This window comes from Lepidothrix coronata, unplaced genomic scaffold, assembly GCF_001604755.1.
Source record: "Lepidothrix coronata isolate B3197 unplaced genomic scaffold, Lepidothrix_coronata-1.0 Scaffold79, whole genome shotgun sequence".
Lineage (NCBI taxonomy): Eukaryota > Metazoa > Chordata > Aves > Passeriformes > Pipridae > Lepidothrix > Lepidothrix coronata.
The window spans coordinates 2,739,263-2,761,374 of record NW_016690259.1 but is presented as its reverse complement, the minus strand read 5'-3'; the positions used below and the strand labels follow the sequence as shown (position 1 = coordinate 2,761,374).

The 22,112-nt window shown below is 38.2% G+C and overlaps 1 protein-coding gene across 3 annotated transcripts in view; it reads right to left on the bottom strand.

Annotated features, from left to right (window-relative positions):
* Positions 1–22,112, bottom strand: part of SLC10A7 (solute carrier family 10 member 7) — a 148,054-nt gene that overhangs the window by 13,540 nt on the left and 112,402 nt on the right. For 2 of the 3 annotated variants that reach the window (XM_017820144.1, XM_017820146.1), the window contains 3 exons: positions 14,278–14,443; positions 11,375–11,426; positions 9,775–9,848 (listed from right to left, as the gene is read on the bottom strand). In XM_017820144.1, the coding sequence (XP_017675633.1) occupies positions 9,775–9,848; positions 11,375–11,426; positions 14,278–14,443 (292 nt within the window). Of the gene's footprint in view, positions 1–7,552; positions 8,581–9,774; positions 9,849–11,374; positions 11,427–14,277; positions 14,444–22,112 lie in introns of those variants that run through there. The other variant, XM_017820145.1, reaches the window with a different exon arrangement.

Here is a 22,112-nt window from a genome sequence, read left to right as displayed (position 1 = left end):
TGTTTCTTCCCAGACAAATCATTGCTATGGTTAGTTTTAAGAAGACAGAAGTTCATACACTATTCCTGCCCTCAGTGAAGGCTAACGAGGGATAGATGATGTTCCTTGCCCCCACTCAGACTCTGTTACGACATACTGGGATCATGACAGGAGAAGATGCTTTTGACAGATTAACTTATTATGGATTCTTTTTCCTCCATCTATGCCCTCCCCAAGGCATGCCCTGAATTCAAGGTGAATGTGCTCCCCTCAGGACCAGTTTCTTTCAGGTATAGGAATAGCTGAATAATATTTGATAACATAACAATACAAGTATTTGCTTGCTACTGAGTATTCTCATTTCAACCAAAGAAAGTACCTTCCAATGTAACAGGAAATCCCATTACAGTAGAGGGAAAACTGTGTCTTTTTGCCCTCATACATGCTGTAGGAAGACTTGTGCTTAAAATATTTTCAGGGAATAAAGACTTTTTTTTCAGTACATTTTCATATTTCAGGTCAGTGACAAGTGTAATGGAAAGCAAAAAACACGCTCACAAAGTGGTAAAAACAAATGTCTGAGGGGGAGATTTCACAAGGGACTGTGAGACATTAAGGGAGTCTGGAAGAAATGCAGGGGAAAACTGCAAAATGGAGGCTTGTCCCAGCTCAGTCTGGAGGTCTGCACAGACCCTAATCTTCAGAAACATTTTCACCTTCATCCTTCTCCTTGGGAAAGAATAATGATTTATCTGAATATCCATCATGCCCTCGCATTACATTAAGTGATTTACCTCTTTTGCAGGACTAGAATTATTGGGAAGGCTCTGCACCGAATCAGTGATGTGGTCATATATTGGCCATAGTTATGCTGGGATGCAAGAATTTACACTATGTTATACGAAACTGGACTGGTCTAACATACAAGTGAAGAAGGAGAACCTAATATGCTTTGAATGCTTTCACTAATTCTTTTTCTTCATGTAACTGGCTCACTATATTCATCACAGAGATCAGTAATTCAAGTGCAACGTAAGTACAGTTACTAGGGAACAGCACATCTTGATACTATCAAAGTTTTAAGTAAGTAAAATTGTAAAAGCTGGGAGGAAAAGAAAAAGTAGAGTTTGTCTATTTCTGGGTTGTCAAAGGCTGCACTCAGATTGGAAGTGATGTTTAATGAACAACATAGGCAATCTTACCAGCTGCTAACAATGAAACATTTAACACCAACAACTGAAGACTAGTGCCTCAGACTCCAAACACCTCCACCTGTCTGACAATATGATGGTAGTAGCAATTAGTTAACAGGGAATTCAAGAATTATTTGAACCATTGTAAGTCATATTTTATATGGGACTTACCCTTAATTTGGCATCACGATGTGGGCATAGCAATGTTGCAAGCTGATACTCACACTTCAATGCTTTTATTACTGCTTGGATATCAGCTCACTCTTCATACACATCACTTACTCAAGGCACAAGGTAAATTACAAACTGACTATCAAAGTTCAAATGAACAGAATTTAAACACTTTCTTCCCTTCTCTCTATAATTCTTGTAGCCAACATTTTTTGAAGGTTTAATAGGTGAGAACTACTAATGAAAGGAATTCTGGACAAAGACTGACAAGTGTCCTAAAAACATGAAGTTGAGATAACATTACTTTGATTATGTCCTTGAACATTACTGCCCTCTCCACACAGAGCTGAGGCTAAGATTTCTCAGCATTAAAGTTTTAGTTGTATGGATTGTATTCAAACATATTGTTAAAAAAACAGTAAAAACATGCTTTATAGTTGTTCTTATTATATTTGTAAGCAGGGACAACCTGTTTCATAGTATCTTTTAATTATATTTTTTTTAAAGCTTTTTTCTACCTGAAACCTTGATGCAAAGGAAAACATGAAACACAAATTCATTATAAATGATAAACAGGGAAAACACTTCTTTTCCTAAAGAAAAAAACATTTGTTAGGAATACCAGCATAATTTTTCCTTTCTTCATCTGATTTCTGTGGCCAAGAAAAGGAAATACGAGGCCAGAAAAGCTTAATGCTCCATCAGGGAAGGCATTTTGAGAAAACAGTTCCCTACTTAAAAACACTAAGGGATATTATTTCCTATTCTAAAACTCTGCAGACAAGTGTTACATGCTTGCAGTGGTCATGGCAGCTTTTAGAGGTGGATCCTTCTTGCAGACTACCAAACTGTCCTGTAGCAGGAGATTTTTAAATTTTGCCCCTGCTGTTGATTTTTCACATCTTCGCACCCACTGCTTTGGAAGTGTCTGGAGTCAGCAGCTCAGACTGGCTGCCAGAAGGTGCACTGAGAGCAGCAAATGTAGATGCAACTCTCTCAGGGAGACTCAACATCATCTTCAATACTTGCCAGCTTTAGTATGGGTGACACTTGTAGCCTCTGCCAGCTTGAGGTAAAAAAAAAAATATCTTGAGTCATGTCCAAACATGGATCTTCCCAAGGGTAACCTGTCAGCTGTCTGCTGAATATAATGTAGTTTCTTAAAGTAGATAAATTAACTTTAACTGGTTTTGGTAGGGAGGGAGAGCTCTTGTGTCATTATCATTTTACAGATGGATATGTGTGTTTATTTTTTTTTATTTCATTATAAAGAGGTATGAGCTTGCTGTCATTAAAAACCTGCAATCTGGTTTTTAGTGTCTGATCCAATTATATGTACATCTGGAAAGACACACAACCAAATAAATAATTGGAGAGGTGCAACTCTGAAATGACAATTGTTATTCATCGATCTCTTTCTGCAAGTCGAGATTGAGAGATGTAAACTTCAAGTGAATGAGATCTCCTGGGTGAGATTCTTCAGTTCAAACACAGTAAACAACTGTTGTCCTCTGATGCACATTTTAGTACTGCTGGAGGCAAACTTTCTAAATATTAATAAAAAACCTATACAGATGAAAAGGAAGCCCTGGGAGCTGGTACAGAATTTCTTGCCACATTCTAAGTCTAATCAAAGAAACATATGTTTCAGGTCAGAAAAGAAAGGAGATTCCCTAATTTACTCTAGTATTTCCCCTTCTTGAATCACAGAGAGGTCAAAATTGAGTAAACTGCAACAGATTAGATATACTAGACTGTGATATTTGTGGTTAAAAACCAAAGGAGAGTCAGGTATTCTATGCCACTATAACTCACTGGACTATGCCATTTCCTGCTTCCAGACTGGCCTGCCAGCACATTTCCCTCCTGAAAGTACAGCCTCTAGGGATGCTCTGGTCTGAAAGAGGCAAATGTCATGTGGGGCCAGCCACGTATAAGTAACAAGGGAAAATATTAGAGATGCTCTGGCACAGACTACCCCAGCAACCCCAGCCTACTCCAAATGGCCAGTCTGACTTCTTGTGAAAACAGCCCCCTCAAAGTAAGTGGTGGATTAAGTATTACAGAAATGTTTACACATGAAGATGGCATCTCAGCTCAGAGCAGATTTGTCTCTGCAGAACACTCACCCTATTCCAAGTTACAGAAATCCTCTGTCTGTATTTCAGTTTGCTTATATTCTGATATATATACAAACATATCTATATAACATCTTACATAGCATATATATATATATTGAGTAAACTATATATATATAAAACCATGGTTTTGCAGCTGTATTGAAAAAAGGTAATAGCATTTCCCAGGTATTATTTGGGGTCTACTGAGAAAGAAGACATAGCAATTACTTGGTAATAACCTAAATAATAATACTGTTTGGTAATAACCAAATGTTGGTTCTAGAAGACTGCTGAGCTAGGAAATGTGATCCACCTGTCCTCAAGCTGTCCTGCAAAAGAAAGAGAGAGAAAGTGCAGTAGATCCAGGTGCTTTTGCTTTTGCTCTCTCCACTGTATATCTCATGTAACACAAACCCCTGGGTTCTTATATTCCAGAGACAGAGAGGGGAATTACAGAGCTGAGGAAAAAGCCCAGCCAATCACTTGCTGCTCCTCACAGGCAAATGCTGGGCAAAGACTAAAGTGATGACAAAAAGTTTTCATATTGGCCCAAATAATCTCTGTATCAAAACTAAGTCACTAAGCCAAATTCTGCGGGATCCCAGAAGCAGGAATGGGAGAATATCTAACTCTCTGGCAGTGGTGAGGGGTACAGACACAGCCTTCAGAAGACACTCATTTTTTGAAGCATATTCCTCCCATCAGCCTCCCTTCTGCCCCAAGGGCCAGCACCCACCAGTTCTAGGCAGAGGAGTAGCCAGATCGTTTTTACATACAACACCCTATCAGACATCTGGGGAAGCAATGAGACTAAAAGTCTGTAAAAGATACAATACGCAAACTCAAGCACTAGTAACACCAAGAAATACAACAGGATGCCAGCAATAATGTCTGCTGTTCAACACTCATAGAAAGCCCTGAAAGTAAAAAGACAGCATCAAGAGTCTTACTCTTGAAAACTTTCAGAGAGCAATAACCGTGACTATTTTCTATAGCTTTATGTAAAAGTCAGAGGAACTATTCACACTTTTATAGCTTGTCACAATTAGTACCTACCTTGATGAATAACTGCCTTAGAGGACAATTCTCTGCCAAGAGCAGAGAAAAACTACCAAATTTCAAGAATACCAGAGAATAGCCTGAATACTTAGGGCAATGTATCCGATCTGCCAACTCACTTTTTATTACAGAATTATTAAGAGATGCCTCCTTTTTAAAATCAACATTATCCACCTTTTATCTTAACATGAGTTAGAACATTTTGGCATTTTTCTATTTAAAGGTGAAAGGTGATTATCACAACACAATAAGAAGAGCCCGCACTTGATTAGTACAGCATTTCAACATATTATTTATCCTGAAAAATTTTATATGGAGCTATCTGTAGAAAGCATGAGCAAACTACAGGTAACTGTGAGCAGATTGGAGCTATATGTGAGCATGATGCACTCTGTCACACTGTGCAGCTGGGGAGCCTGGGGGAAAGTACGGGCTGTAAACTCCTCACAGACAATTGAGCTGTCTTTGAACCTACTTGTGCACTACACCAGGTCTTTTAAGAGTTGTTCAAATACTACCAGTTGTCTACTCATGCAGTAAGAAGCTGAGTATTTAAAAAAATGAATCTGAATTAAATTAAAACAACACAAAAGAAAGTTAGTGTTTTGGCTTTTATTTCTAAAATGAACTCTATTCTTTCCTGAAAGTATTTTGTAGCCTAGAAACTTTGATTGCATTACTTTCAGAATTCCATGGTGAAAGAACTGCTACTTTGTTAAATCCAAATGAGGAAAAATACCCTCTCCATCACAAACAATACCCTGATCTTATTATAAGGTGGGGTTATTATTCTTGTTCTGTTTTGTTTTACCAATCTGCTGTTCACCATATCTACTGTATTAATATTTGCCCTTGTGATAGCCAAAATAGGTAGCAATACTCTGATTTTTGCTGATAAACTAATTTTACATAGTAAATACCAAGAATTAAAGTGAATATATTTTTTGACAATCCTGTATTTTAGAGTTGTAACTTCTAGCCAGAAATTCACTCTCTGAAAAAAAATAAAATAATGTTCTGTATTTGGCTGCAACTTTTGTGTAAGTGCAAGCAACAACTGCAGTATTTTTTAAATGAGCCACAGTGATAGCTTTGCACTTCCTTGAGGCCTCTTCTTTTCTCACTGAATGAACTCCAGGGAATGGCATCATGTCGGGCTTTCCAGATGGATTATGTGAAGCCATAGCTCAATGTCATTTTCAATAGCAAGGCTCATAATTAAAGGTCAAATAGTCACTTCATCTGCAATCAATCAATAGAAGAAGTACTAATACTAAGTACTAATCAATCAATGGCAAATGCACTAATAAAAGCCATGCATCAAATGTCCGCATATGTGTGTGCTCACATGTACTGTGCATATATGTGAGCAGGGAGAGGGAGAGAAAGAGAACAAAGTGTGGGTGAAAATGCCAGAGGGCATTGTGGATACTGTATTTATCCTCGCTCCTTTTAAGTTTATATCCTGCTCGACTCATTAGGTGAAATACAAATAAACATTAGTTTTTCTGCATATGTGATGCCCTGTGTTCAAAAACCTGCCAAAGCACCCACCTCTACACAGAAATACGGCTTATGTTCCTAACTAAGGAACACAAAGGCACCTACCCTGTGTAATTTGTCCTTACACAAACACGCCCTGCACTCTGATCTTTGAGACAAAAAGTGTGTCAACTCTTCTGTCTACAAAATAAAACCCAGCATATGGGAACAGCACTCATCTCCGTGCAGAGCAAGCACTTATTCATGGATTCAACAGTGGAAGTGGCAGTTGGCCTCATGAGCATGCACTGCATGGGAATTAGTTGGTTTCATAATATGGTGTGGGAGAAAGTGACTTACAAAAGTCTTCTCATGCCTCTCCTATTACCACTTCTAAAGCTTTAAAGCTGTCAGCTCTTCTCCCACTTTAGTCTGTGCCATTCTAAGCTCCCCAGGGAAGGGGCCAGACGTACCTATTTGGAGTTTCACCTGCCAAGCTGAGAGAAATCAGTTTCAAAGTGAAAGAACGAGTGTTGGGCGGTCACTTAGACACTACCACTGGAATCCTGAAGACAAACAAAGCAAAGCTCCACAACGGATGTGAAATGAGACTCTGAGCCGTGTTTGTGCTTTCAAGCATTGCAGTGACAGAGGGAGAGGGAAAAGCTCTCTCCACTATAAGTGAACAGGACATCTCTTGTTGCATGGTTTATAGTAAACACCGAGGGACAAGTAGAAATGTGCCAGAACAACAAAAGAGTAAGGGTCAAAATGCCTATGTTTGTCTTGTTGCTGCTGAGATAAGGGTGGACAAGAGTGTTCTGTGGAAAGATTTAAGTGCCAGTCAGAAATGACTAAGCCTTAAAAACAAATTAGATCTACTCTGCTTCCACTCTTCAGTGAAGGAAAAAATGCTACCTGCTCTGATTAACATTCCTGTTCACATCATCAGCTTTGGGGGCACATCATGTCACTCTGCAGCTTTGTAAAACTCGATCCTCCTTATTTTCCTACAAATGTGTCCTCATACAGCTCTACCTTATCTGGAACTGGTACTAACACCAAACAGAGTAAAATATCAATGGTCCCAAAACCAGTCAGCTTGAATCCGATACACAGTGGGCACACCTATGTAGCACACACATGGTGTAGGGGTGCATACAAGAGTGGCAGGGACCTCAGGCTTACCAAGGATGGGCTCCTAGATACTGCCAAAAGGAGCATTTCCCCATCCCTCTTCCAGGATGACTGTAAAGCAGTCTGTCCTGAAGCTGACAAACAGAACGGTCTGTAGCCAAGAAACAGCCCCGCAGTGCTGCGTTCCAACATCTACCTGTTTCACTTCAACTTGCACACTTAGTCACGAGACATCTGTATTAGGGAAAAAAGTATCTATGTCTGGGGAGAAGCTGCAGGACACCTTGAAGTCAAGGTGGCCAAAGTATTTTTGCTGGTGTACTTGGGCAAAGAAAGGTGCAAAATACAAAACTTGACTCATGGGGCTATGCTAATGAGAGCAGTAGCTCAGAATTAGGAAAATGTGAGCCAGAAAGTCAAGGGAGATAGGAATCTTGAACTAAGTTCTTCTAAAGGAGCAAAAAAAACATAAAAAATGGAGCATAGTGGCAGAAGAAAAGTGAAATGACTCAGCTGTGTGCATAGAGTTCAGGTCAAGACAGGCTGCATGAGAATGCTTGGCAGGGTGAGTAAAAGAAATGAACAGTCCTCATCTTTTTCTGGGTGATGGCAAGCCTCCTCCAGGACTTGAATTTTTAAAAAAGGCTTTCTGCTTATTTTCCTAGTGTCATGACAAGCTACAGTAATATTCAACAGAGCATATATATAACTGTTTTCACTGGGGAGGGAAGGGGAAACTTAAACATTTGTGCTGTTAAACACAACCAGCATCTCCAGTCTTTGTTCTGTAGTATCACAGTTGTGTCCTAGGTTTATATAAACCTCCAAATACCAAGCATGGTAGCACATTATGACTTACATGTGCAGCTGCTTTCTACAAATATAAGTGTAATTGTCCTGAATACAAGCTCATTTATTAGTGGAAGCTTCAGTTTGGCTGAAAAAGATCTAATGTCATTTAATCTGTGTTCTGCTCCAAGGCAGGATCGACTCTAACTATTTAATTTCTGTCTGAGGCTTCTCTACAATGATAGGAGATTGAAGACATCAATAGGCAACACATTCCAAAGCTAAACTGTTTTGCATTAGACAGGTTTCCCTGATGGTTAACTTAAATCATCATCATTTTAACCAAGTCACTTGCTTTACAAAGTCTACCGTGACAGAGTTACTTTCTTCCTTCTTTGCATTAACCTTTAATGCATTTGAAGATCACTACTGTATTTCAGCTGTCTTCTCTCAACAATCCCAATTGTTTCAATCTTCCTCTGGGTTCACATTTTTGAGGTCTACGATCATTCACGGCACTCTCCTCTGATCTCTTTCCAGTTATTCCACATAATTTTTGTATTGTGGAGCCCAAAACATTGTGCAAATGTCAAAAGCTGTAGCACTCTCAAGTCATACAAGTTTTGCTACTTCTCTGCAACCCACAGGACCTTGTGTGACAGGAAATTAGGTTAGTTTATTATGATATGCATTTGACAAAGCTATGGGGCTGCTACTCATTTTCCTGTTCTTCCTATACTGGTATAATAATTTATTTAATTATTTGGTTCAGCAGTTTTCTACACAATGAAGTTAAACTCACTGATCTATATTTCCTCATCCCCTCCTTGTTTCCATCGTGAAAAAAGAGGCATTATGTTTGACTTGTCTTCCAGGAACTCCTTCACTTCTCACAGACTTTCAAAGGCACTTGCTAACAGTTCTGTAGCACAGGTCCGGCTGAAGCAAAGAACTCTGAGGCGAGTTTCGCTATATCAAACTGGCCTGGAAAACATCTCACCTAAGTCCCAGTTTGTTCTTCCTCTGCTTCAGGCTGAGTTCTTACCTTTGTTATCGACACTAGGTGTGTTCCTCTTTGACAGATACAGTCTTGAAAAGGCATGTATTGAGCCATATATGCTTTACCAAATGTTTGTTTTCATATTTTGAAAAATAGTCCAGTCGTTTCACTGACTGAACATAATGGATGAACCAGTAGCAAGTGGTTGTAAGTGTATCTGATTTAACAGTGTTCTGTGAATATACATCAGAACGTCTTATTATCACTAAGGGGTCATAAGTGACAAATATCTCAGTGATGTTTTGAGAAATGAATTCTAAGAAATACAACTATCCAAAATATCTGCAGACTTAAACACATACATTTTGCTCATGTTAAGCAAGAGTATTGTCTATTTGTGATTTCTGAATGTATTCAGAAATCCTTTATCCTTTGATATTCACTTACACATCTCAGGTTTAAGGTGTAAGATGTTGTTGTGAAACCGGGCAGATAAACCTTATAATCTTTTCAGTAACAAATCTGAAATTTTATCAATATTGGATTAGGCAACAGAACAGAATAAAAACAGAATGAAAAATCCACCTTCCACAAATAAGATGGTCTTACTCCATTACCACTAAAATCTCAGCTGAGAAGACTGTTCTCTGCCCTGTAATAAGCAGTTATTTTATCTGTGCAAGAATATTATCCTACTATTAGTATCATACTGTTAGCATTACTTGTCACACTAAAACCAAAACCATTTAAGCAGAAAAAACAGCGACTGAAACCTTATTTTTTTCAACAAAGCAAGGTATGAATATTATTGATATTTTGCTCATAAGCTTATCTCCTGACTTACCCAGGGTGAGGGATTTGTGTGTGGAACAGAAGACGATAGCCACTGTGTCTGCTGGTGTGAAAGTAGAGTTATTCCTAGAAAATAAAAGAGTTTTAATAACCTCTGATAACAAAAACCTTCTTAAAACAACATCGATCAAATATATTACTTTGAGGATCTATATACACGTTCACATCACTTTGATCAGGTCTAGTGACAGAAATAATTCTACCCATAAATGAACAGTAATGTTTGATTTATCTTTTTAAAGCAGAATTGTTTCTCAGTTGTGGCAAACTCTCTAATGAATACACTCCCATATGAAGGAATGGAATTCTGAACACATGGTGTGTAGGACACAACTTTATTCCAGCCAAGGTTATGCTGTATCACAGCACTAGCCAGCTTGACTCCATAAAAAAAAAAAAAAAAGAGAGAGAATGACTTACAACTTCTTCTCCTAGTATGTGATATTTAAAAAATGCTCAGTTTAGATAGCATATTGAGTCTACACTACGAGCACTGCTTAGAATATGGAGTTAGCTTCTACTTCAGAGAAAAACTGCATCTAAGAGTTAACTCATTGGGACTAAGGCCAGGAAGGATGGGAAAATGACATAGTGAGAGAGATATATAACTAGCCAATGGATCACCGTTTGGTCCACATTAGGAGTAATTTTATGAGATTCTAAATATCTCCCATACTGACTTGGTTACTACTTATGGCAATTTAGATTTCACAGTTGGGACATAACTTCCCCCTAGGTTAGGTCTAGCAGTTCAAAGGTTACTTAAAAATGCCTTTAAAGGCCAGGATATGATCTTGCCACAGAAAAATTTTCTTGTGGCACTAAAAAAGCCCAAATAGCTTTAAGACATCATACTCTTCTTTGTGATTCTCCCTTACAGATATTGTGTAATTTATATAAAGCATATGTCTGGATTGTGGCACTTTCCATTCAGTAGAGTGCAGCTAAGACAAATACTCCAGTAAGTCTAAGTGAGAGGACAATGGTGGAGACTCCAACCAGCCCAAGTGATGAACTGAGCCACTGGCTAATATCATTCTCACAGTACTATTTTTTGAGAAGTGAATGTACAACAGTCTTTCCTTATTGATATTTAAAAAGGAAAAAAAAATAGCTCTACCAAACATTAGCTCAGGACAACTGTCTTTTAAGAATCACCACATAAATGTAACAAATTTGACATATACAGAGAAGAGTGAATTGCCAGCCCAGCAAATGTATCTTGAGATGTAAAAAGTCAAACTGAGTTCTCTCTCTCATATGTCATCAGCATGTCTGCAGGGCAAATTATACCTTCAGTGACATCTGTGCAAATCCATTTTTTTCAGTGGATGAGGTATAGCAGTGATTGATTGAGATTTAACAACTCTGTAATTAACACATGAGAAAGGACAGAATTCAGGTCCTGCTCTCTTAGCCTATGAAAGTCTAACAGAGAAAATGCAGTAAGAACAATATGAAATACCAAAATGAGGTCACCCCTATTCAGAAACCTGCCTTTACATATTTGCATAGACTGTATCACCCAAACTAAAGATATTACACAAAATAAATATTCAAGGGTTGTTATTCAGCTCATTCAGCTCTCTTACCTTGTGGAGAAGAGGAAAGTCAAAAACATGAAGCTCATCTGAACAGAAAATACTGCAAGAGAAACAAGTTAAAATTAGAGCACAATTGCAATTGCTGTGTACATGCCTTTTGTGCCCATAGTACAGGTCAGAAGCAAGGCTGGACCAAGTCTATCCAGAGAAATCCAATGACAGACAACCTTTAAAAACTGTCTGGAAGAACAATATGTATCATTACGTGGAGGAAAACCAGAGCTAATGTTGTTCTTCCCGGGCTAACTCCTCTGAATCAAGTATTTCTTGATGGCAGGAAAGGTCACTAGTGCAATGCTGCACATCTCTTTGCACTAGCTTTGCTTAATTGGTTGACATCATAAAATCTGTCAGACATGCTCTGGATGCTGGTTATTTAGACTTTCTATCTTACAGGAGGAAGTACAGTGTGTAAATGTGATCAAAATAAATACTCTCAACCCTGGGTACATTAATCATGATCCATGGTGAGGGTAAGAGAAGATCATCACAGACATTTTAATTCTCTCTCAGACAAAGGCTAATTCCTGAACTGGGCAGTGCACATCAAACAAAGCAGCTTTCGTTCAAGCTCAGTCAGCTCTGTAAGTGTGGATAGTTCTGAGCGTCCTGAGGGGAGCTCTCCTCTCTGCCAGCTCTGCTGACACCCACAAGTGCTGTGGGATGCACAGAGCCCACCCTTGGACTGTAGAGACGTGGGGAGAAGCCGGTGGTTTCCCTGCTGTGCAGCTGGGACTGCAGAGGCTGAGTGTCACACCAGAGCACAGGAACTCCCACAGAACTGGAGGAGAAACCCTGTGACCTGCACAACCTTTTCTGTGTGTTTGTGGGTTATGGGGGAAGGGCTTTTACTTGCAGCAGAATCTAGGGTGGGTCCTTTCCCTTTCCCTTGCAAAACCTGTGAATGCAATAAGGCTAAGGTATCCCATAACATAGCGCAAGTCAGGACAATACATTTGATTTTGACCCCAGTTTACAACTGGGAAACGTGGCAGGGATTTTAGCTATTACCAGTGACATTTTCTATTCTCTTAAATACATTTCCTAGAATGTATAAATGTCACCTCAGCATGCACTTAATTCTTCCTTCATGAACTAAGGAAGCAATCCATTGTTCCCGAATTACAATTTTTCTGCAACTAAGTACATTAGTTTAACAGGCACAGAAAAAACCAATCCCTTAATACATATAATTCTGTAAAGCAATAAACATGTTTTGCTACCAATTAGTCCTTGTGCATACATGCCATGGCTAGAATAGTAATATAAAAATTACACAAAAACATTAATCAGCAGACTAAAAAATGCAGTTTCATCTCAAACTCCTCATGCTAATTTCACTTCCTGGTGTAACACAATACATGCATCCAGCCAACACATCCAAAGGTGATACAGAAACTTTTTCTAGAATACAATGTGCATATCCATCTCCAAAACTTCCTCGGTTTTTGGTTTTATAAATATTTTAGGGAAAAAAAAACAATTGTCTAATATCTTCCAAATAGATTCAATGCTTATGTTAATATTCTTACTAAGAAATTCCAGTTATGCACAATGGCAACAAAAATGTATACATAGTGATTTTCAGGGCATTGCATGACAAATGGTACATATAATTACACATGGCACAAACGCAGAGTTGTCTTGAAAAGCAATAAAGACCAAAAAGGGCAATGGAAACAACACTCTACACCAACTTTTCAAGAAAGAACACATCTTTTTAACTAAAAAAGAATAATTTTTTCCAAAGTAGTGGTCAGTATAGTAATGTAAAATTACTTAGTTTTGAATTTCTCTGCATTTTAAGTCAGAGTTGAAAATTTCTCTGTCATCCTTTTTTGCTGACAACTCTGCACCGATTTAAGTGCATCTGGGATGTGTCCTTCTCAGGTGCCTGTGCAAAGTAGTATTTAATCCATTTTGAAAAAAAGCTCCATAGCATTGCTTCCTACTTCTTCACTTTCAGAATAAAGTATTTATATAACACCATTTATAATCCCATGTACTATTTTACACATGTATAGTGTTTTATAATCAAAAAAACCTGCCAAAATGAGGAGAGAATTAAGACCTGATGCACAAAGGGCAGGGGCAAATTTTCTACTGACTTCAGTGGAAGTTGGATTTGTAGCAATAAATTATTTTTATTAGGCAGAAGCATGTGCAAACAAACACGCTTCAAGGTAGGTGATGCACTGATTTCTTGAAATCTAACAGTTTTAGAGTATGAGATGTGATTTATACTGAAGTATACTGTAGTTACCTCTCCTCCATGCAAATTGAAACTCCTGTCTCTGGACAGTCTAAAGCGAGATGGGAATTCCCTACTGGGAGAGGAGGCAGTGGCTGTACACCACTGCCTTTCCCTGGGAGGTGGTGATCTGCAAGTGTATTTTTAACTGATGGCAAGGATACCAGCAGGCTATTCTCATGTGTATGTTATTTAAGGCTGAATGACTAGAGTGCTTCTAAAACAAGCTCTGTAAGCAATGCGTTCATCCACGGAAACAGAAACATATCAACACATTCAGGCTTGCAACTAGTTTCTAGGTTTATAGTATACTAGGGAAGAACTGCTTAAAAATTGTAACAGTGCTTCAGAGTAACAGCTCAAACCCAAATCTTTCCAAAGTAATGCTTTACCTGTTTAGAAAGGAAAGACCTCTGGGCAGTCTCAGGCACATCTAAATAGCAGGGTTCATCCTTTTCTAAATGCTTACTTGATACCCTAAAAGTATCCAGCCCCTCAGAAGTCTGGTAATCTGGTTTACTAGATGCTTTAAAAGGACAATCTCTATGCCCATGACAGTATCCCCACAGCTCCACGTGGACACACAGCTCATTACAAACCTGAAACACAGATAGAAGAGATGCTTTAAGGCTGAACTTACTTATGAACACTATTATGATCAAGCTAAATTTATCCAGGTCAATATTTGGATTGGCAAAAGTATCACAGAACGTTGTGTAGATGATCATCAGGAGCACACAGCTGCTGATAGCACCAAATGGAGGCTTCTTCCTTTCAAGCCAGTCCTTGATGTATCTTCGGACAATCTGAAACACAGAAACCAACAGGTTGCCTCTTTTCAAAGATGCAGGGAGCCAAGTTGGGCATCACAAAGTGAATCTGACAGCGGAAAGACACAAAGAGAAGAGAGTAATTTGGATGACGGCCACAGTGGATTTCAAAGCTTCCCTGCCACACAACTCTTCTTCTGGGGAATTTAACATTTGTAGTGCAACTTCCACTGGGCGTCCATAATGAGAGTATATTTTCAAGTACATTCAAATCCATCCTTAATCATGCCAAATGTTCTTTGCTAGCTGTCACTGAGACATGCCCATTAAGCCTCCCCAAAGTTTATCTCCTCTGCTGATACTAATGGATGTATGTAATTATCACAGTCCCCTTTGCATCAACAGACAATTCCAAGTGCAACTTTGGGAATCTTAAAAATCTGACATCTTCAGGAATTTCATGACGGTAGATAATCGAAAGTGATCCATGGAACATTTTAATATTTAAATAGCTAGCGATGCACCAGAAGTTTTTAATTAAATTATAACTCAAGCTTGAAAAGCAAAAGTGCATGTGTTGTGGGAGTTTAAATAATTCAAACTCTGAATATCTAGAGTTTTTGTAAATCCAAAGACAAATGCCATTTGCACGCTTTTAGAATACCAGAATTAACACATGAAAACAAGGAAACCTACTGTACTTAGCAGAACTTTTGCACTTTCAGGAAACAGAATCTGAAGGTGTTTTTCAAGAATTTTTTAGAAACAACTATAAATTTTAAAGTAACTTTCAAATTATGCTGAATAACACAGCACTAAGCCTCAGCAGATACAATGCATCTATTTCAGTCCTGCCTGGGGAGTTGCTTTTAGTTTTTCTGTTTACTTTATATGGTTTGGAGAAACTTTTTAAAGCTTTTATCATACAGCTGCAACTTGTGTTAATTTTTCAGCAATCACATTATCTTGCCTAATTTCTCCTGAGACCTCCTGATGTTCTCTGTTACCATGCTCTTTTGGAAATAACAGCATGAGATCCCGAAGCACTTCTACCAGAGGGCTCCAAAGGTGTCTCGTTACCTTCCCTTAGCAGTACCATTAATAAACATCACCACCATCACTTTAATAATACAGAACGTCTTAGAGGTATTCAAGATTAATATCAAAGCATCATCACCAATGCTACCACAGGACCCTTTCACACGCTGACTGCCAGAGCTGCGGGATTGACCTCATGGCTGTCATTTTTTCCTCACTGCCTTCCCAGCTTGTTTGCAAGTCTCTCAGTAGGGAAGTTCTGGAAGCAGCTATCCCAGTCACCACAGCAAACAGACTTCTTCGACCACAGGGCACACACTACAAATTTGGCACATGGGGTTCACACAAAGCTAAGCAGGCTGAAGACCAGCACTTACGTCCCAGCATTTCTGCTGGTGAAAAATAACAGATTTGCAGGAAACCATGTAAGGGAATGCTCAACGCCCCAGTGAAAACACTGAACTTCAAAATTTCACACTTGCCAGATGTTAAAGAGAGAACATAACTCAAAATATAAGGTCAAACTTCTGAAAGAGTTCGGTGGAGCTCCTTCAGCCATTTCCTGCAAGCCACTGGGTAGGAATAAGACACTGCATTGACGGAAGAGAGGCAAGAAAGCTGAGTGAAGACATGTAATGAGCAGTGTGAAAGACATCAAATGGGAATTCCAGATTAGTCTAATCTGAGCAGATTTGGGACTCTAATTATCAGAAGCAAAAAGCAAAGTCTTTCACTTCTAAAGTGAGTGTTTTTTTTAAGAAAGCTAAAAAAAAAAAATCTTATTATCCCTTAAATTGTCACATTGAGGTAAAAGAAAAGCTACTTAAGACCAGCTATTAATTTATGGTCCTTCCAGAAGATTTATACTGAAAGTAATGAGATGTTGAAAAAGAAAAGTGATGGTTCATTATGCCACAGTACAACTTATATTCGAGGTATTTATTGAGAAACCTTGTGCCTGTACGAGGTCTAATAATAACAACAGACATGACAATAATAACATTATACACGTAATTATCATGGACTGACATATAAGGCAAAAAACCACATTTAAAAAATGAAACTGCAAGTATTTCCTAAAAATCTTCAATTGAGTGATAGTTTCTTTAAATATCCATCACTACCTAGTCTGGAATTACTGCGAATTGACAACGATAAATACCAGCACAGCTTCTTACTGCACATGGTATTTTTAAAAAAAAAATTCCATAGTCAGACTCTGAAGAACTAAATTGGGGCTTCAGGAAATCATCTAATCAATCCAGTGTCATGCTAAATATGTACAAATCACAGACAAAATACATCCTCTCTAACACAGAATCCCGCATATTTTGATCTTCTCACAAGGTTCAACAGGATCTGTAATTTCAGAGGTCAATTCAGCCTATAATCACTAATTTGAAGTAACCTAAACTCTTGTATAACTTGGACGGGAGAAATATAACCTTACAGAAGCTCCTGTCAGCTGATTCATTTTGACTGAAAACCAATTGCTTTGTTATTCATGCCCAGCAGAGTTGCTTCAGGACAAGGATACTTTGAAAGCCTCTTAATTCTTAACCCAATTCTACAACTTTTCAGAGTAAACACGGAACTAAAAAAAAATTTGTAGCGAAATAACAGTAAATCCGACAAATACAATAAAAACAACACACACTCAGAGCCTGGGCTGAAATGTTAAAGCAAAAGCTAACATAATCATTTTTGGATGGTAAGGCCTGTACGAAGGATGTCAGACTCAGGCACCACAATGTGTGACACCTCTCAGCTGAAATGTTGAAGTCCAGTAGTTTGAGATACATATCAGTACAACGGGGCATAAGGGAGGGAAAGCACCAGAGAAACAAGCAGTTGATAAAACATCTGAACTCATGATCCTGTGGAAAGATGAACTTACAGCCTGGAGTAGAAATATGAACAACTGGCATCCAAACTAGATGTATCACACTGATGGAAAAGAGTAAAAAGGGGATGTATTGTGTTTGTGTGGCAATGTTCTGGTAACAGAGGGGAAACAGGGATGACTTCCATGAGAAGGTGCCAGAAGCTTCCCTTATGTCTGATGGAGCCAATGCCACTGGGCTCGAAGACAGACCCACTGCTGGTCAAGGCTGAGCCCATCAACAATGGTGATAGTGTCTCTGGGATAATATTTAAGTTCTTTACTCAGAGGGTGGTAAGACACTGGCACAGGTTTCCCAGAGAAGTTGTGGATGCCCCATCCCTGGAGGTGTTCAAGGTCTATTGGGTGGGGCAACCTGAGCAACCTGATCTAGTGGGTGGCGTCACTGCCCATGGCAGGGCAGTTGGAACTAGGCAGTCTTTAAGGCCCCTTCCAACCCAAACCATACTATCATTCTATGAATATTCAGTATGTGAAACATAAAAGCATTTTAAAAGGTACTCTAGTGGGGACACGCTGCAGGTTGCTATCATGCTGCAGATCAATGCACAATTTTTAAGGTACAAAGTCCTTGCAACCCATACCCCTGCTGAGGCTCCTGCAGAATTATTTCTGTGAGGAGGACTTCAGACATCTGGTCCTATACTAGTGATGACATTAGGTACGATGAACTGTAAAGATTTTTGTGCAGATTCAAATGCCAGCCCCAAAGAGCACTGAATGACTGACCCAGAGGTTACACATGAAAGAACCTTCTCTCAAACTGTGGTTTATTGGAGAGAAGAGTGCAAGAGGAAAGTGGAAGAGAAGCAAAACTTTGTAGTAGGGGATATTTGATAAATAACCTGCACGATGAAAGATGCTGATAAAGTCACAGAAAAACTAGACAATAAAAGAACATACACACGTCCATCAGACAACCACCTCCTGGTGACTACATTCTGGCAATCTCCAAAGGTTTTGCAAAGGCATCAGCTCAAATTTGCTTCAAAACACAGTTTCAGGCTCAAACTTTCCTATTGGCCAGGATTTAATTTTTAACAACAAAGAAATGTAATTACACATGAATTAACAGTAGTGTCCCCATTTCAATTTAGTTCTTCTACCAGAATAGTTACATCCACAGTATTTTTCCTCCAGACTGCTCCGTATCCTGCCATAACCTCCTTGTCTAAACACCAGCCTCCCTAAGCAAACAGGTTTACTGATCATATGCTTAATTCACTTAACATTCCTGTACAAAGAAACACGATCTGCTGTTCCAGGAAAGCAGGTAAACAATGCTCATCTCTTATAAGATCACACATGAAAATAGCAGTAGATATATTACAGAAAAACAATTCATTTATCTAATTGTACCTTCATAACAGTCACACTGTATATGCAGAGAAATTTGTCAGTAAAATACAGCTAGACTGTTTCCACCTGTCTGCTCAAGTGCTGGACATACAAAATAAAAAATGCAATAAACAAGGTAATAATGTTCATTATTAGTTGAACTATACAGGGCAAGGAGCTCCCTTCCCTTACATGGAACGAAATAATTTCCGACATTTGTAATACAGTACATCTTTTAAAAATTATCTAGATCTTCAACTTAATTTTTTTAATATTTTTTAAACTCATGAAAAGAAAAAAAAAAAACAACAAAACAACAACAACCAAACCAGAGGAAATGGTTAGGAAGTCACTTTTTCTGTTTCCATTATACACACACGCATGTCTCTTAGTATTTACACCATTACGTAAAATAGATTCTTCCTGTTTTTATCAACCCTTTTGGACTGATTTAATCTTTAACAGAATTTACAATGTTTTTACTGCACTTCTGCTCCTCTGGTTTATTATGTATTGGTGTGTACTTCTAAATACCTGGGAACAACACCTGGGGCTTTACCATTTAAACAAAGAAACACAAGTCACTTTTTCCTTGTGTTGAAACACACAAGGAAACAATCTGAAACCATGCTGGATTATCACCATACCTAAATGCAGTATACCTTATTTACTTTGTTTTCTAAGGTAAGATTGCTAACTCATCCTAAATTAATATTATTACTACTTACAGCAACAGACTTTTGCAATGAACTCTAAAATGTAAAATTTTCTTTTGAAAATCTTTGACTCTGATTAGATATTTTCAACAGCTCAATAATTTCTCAATACCTCTTCTTATATAGTGATGGCAAAACAAAACAGACAACTGCATGGAATATTGAGAACTACATCAGCGAAGCCTGGAAGACACGAAAGGTGGGAAAATTGAAATAAAATCAATTAAGATGACAGTGATTGTGAAAACCAGTAGAAAGAATCAGATACTAGAATTGAAGGGAGATTAATTTGGTTGTAGAAATGAAATAAGGTGATAAGATGGAACATCCTTCACAGATTTCTATACAGCACAGCTACCCACCATATATACAAGGTCTGCATCGCAGTTCAAATGTACCAACCTTTTTCCAGAGCAGAACTTGTATCACTTCAGCCAGACCTTGTCCTAATAATTTTAGAGGGACAGTACCTATGTGAAGGCATGAATTCTCACCTGTTCCTGAATATTGCTATAAAGTTTCAAACTTTGTGATGGTTCATCCACTTTTCTATACCTTCTAGGACATCAAAAAATGTCAAATCTCTCCTTATGCTATGGACTGTGCAATCTAATGTTTCCTTTCTGAAGATGGAATGAAAAAAAAAACATTTTTGCAATCTGGGGTAAAAAAAATAATCTTCTTTTACAAGCATCTTGTTTTCTTCCCTCAGCTTACCAAACTTCCCTAAAAGCTATCTTATTCCATTACGTCAGTCAGTTTATCCGCAAAAGACAGCTCCTGACACAGAAACGCCTTTAAAGCAAGCTTTATAGAAACACACGAGGCCATTTTCAAAATTATCTTTCACCTTTTGGGGTAATTTACAAGTGTTGCTTTAAAACCTTATGAACAGGTGCAACATGGCAAAAATGTAAAGGGTGCCTGCAGCAGGGGTACATGTTTTCTTCATATTTTGTATTCCATGGAGATTAGGTTCCATTCCCTGTTTGAGTTAAGCGTCAGAAGGGAACAAACTGTTGTCTGAGGGCTCTTTATCTGCCTTCTCAGTCTTCTGCAACAAGATCCTAGACGAACTCATCTCCCAGGATACCACTCCTCCCTGCAGCTCACCTGGACTTTGAAGAGAAAGTAGGGCTACTTCCACGTAGATTTAATTTACAAGAACAAAAAAATTTGACACTGTTTCCCTTTTGAGAACAGTTTCATTAACTGTTGTTTCCCCCACCACTATAAACCAACATTAGGCTTAGTTGCATGGTACCTTCTACTCCCTATCAACTGCCACCTAACTTTCCCTTTCCATTTCTTATTCTTTAAAAATAAATACCTTATTAAGCTTTTTAGTTTCAATTTCACTGACAACTTGTATTGCAACATAGCACCCTTTCAGACTCATGTTTATAAGCACACCTCTCAAATGCTGATAGGGTTCCTCTGGAACATTTTGTGCAATGATGCACAAGGCACTTAAAATCCTTTACTTGTAGGACACTGAGATTTTTTTTGTGTGTGACTAGATTCAGTGAGGATTTCTATACAACTGGCTTCGTTTTACAGATTTGGGAAGAAGAACTACATAGAATCATAACATTAATTTTAGCTTTAGTTAAGATCTGTTTAATGTGAAGTGCCCACTTTACGCTGGCAGACAAATTACCAATGGGGCAACTAGAGAATGCATGAATGATAATGTACAGACAAGCTTTTTATTATTTATTCATAGAAAACAGTGGGTTTTGGTGTGCTGCTTTGAAAAATGTTCAAACTAGTAGAATATAATGAAAGCACAGTGAAAATTCTATTTCATTAACATTTAATCATAAATCGCTCTTTAATATAAAACATAAAATAAAAGTCTGTCATAAGCACTTAGGTGTAGGGAATGGAGGAAGTCTGCAAAAAGGGGAAAGGAAACATTGCAGTGGGTTTCACTGTTCCTGTTATCTGTCACTTCAGAAGAAAAAAAATAAGCAAAGAAACAACAGTCTTCAGCTAAATCTCACAACTGGTCATGAAGAAACTGCTTAGATATTTCTCAAAACCTTACATTTTGCTGGCTGAAAGTATTACCAACATCTATAGACAGGGAAACAATGATTTTAGCTAAATCACAACAGCTCAAGAGCAGCAGTGTTTACCAGGACTCTGCTACCCAGATAAAAAATAATCACAACTTCAAGCTGCCAGAGCAAATTCAAAAATCTTTTCCATGAAATATCTATTACCATGTTTATCGTATAACAAGTATTCTCAAATTCCCCTTAGAGGTATACAAGAGCGATGCACAAATAACAAGCTCTTACTCGCTAAAGATCTTCAAGGCTTATAGAAAATTAGATCTTCATAAAATACTATAGATTATGTCTCTTTTTGAGACCTCTTGTCAGAGAGGTCTTATTTGTTACTCTGTAAATACAAATGCAATATTATACTATCAATACTGATTTGAGTAACATACTGTCAATTAGCAAAACACATCTGTAGACACAGAGGACACAGGCTACAACATTTTTTAAGTTTAGACAACCTGCACATATCTGACAAGGAACAGAGTAATTCTCCTTATTGAAGACCATCTATCAGTCACTGCTATCTGTAAGACTCGGTGCCTCTCTGATGACATAATATCTTCCTCCTCCTTTAACAGTTCGTTCTTTCCCTAACAAATGGCAGCCACCACCTGAGAAGAGCCTGTACCTGCCATAGC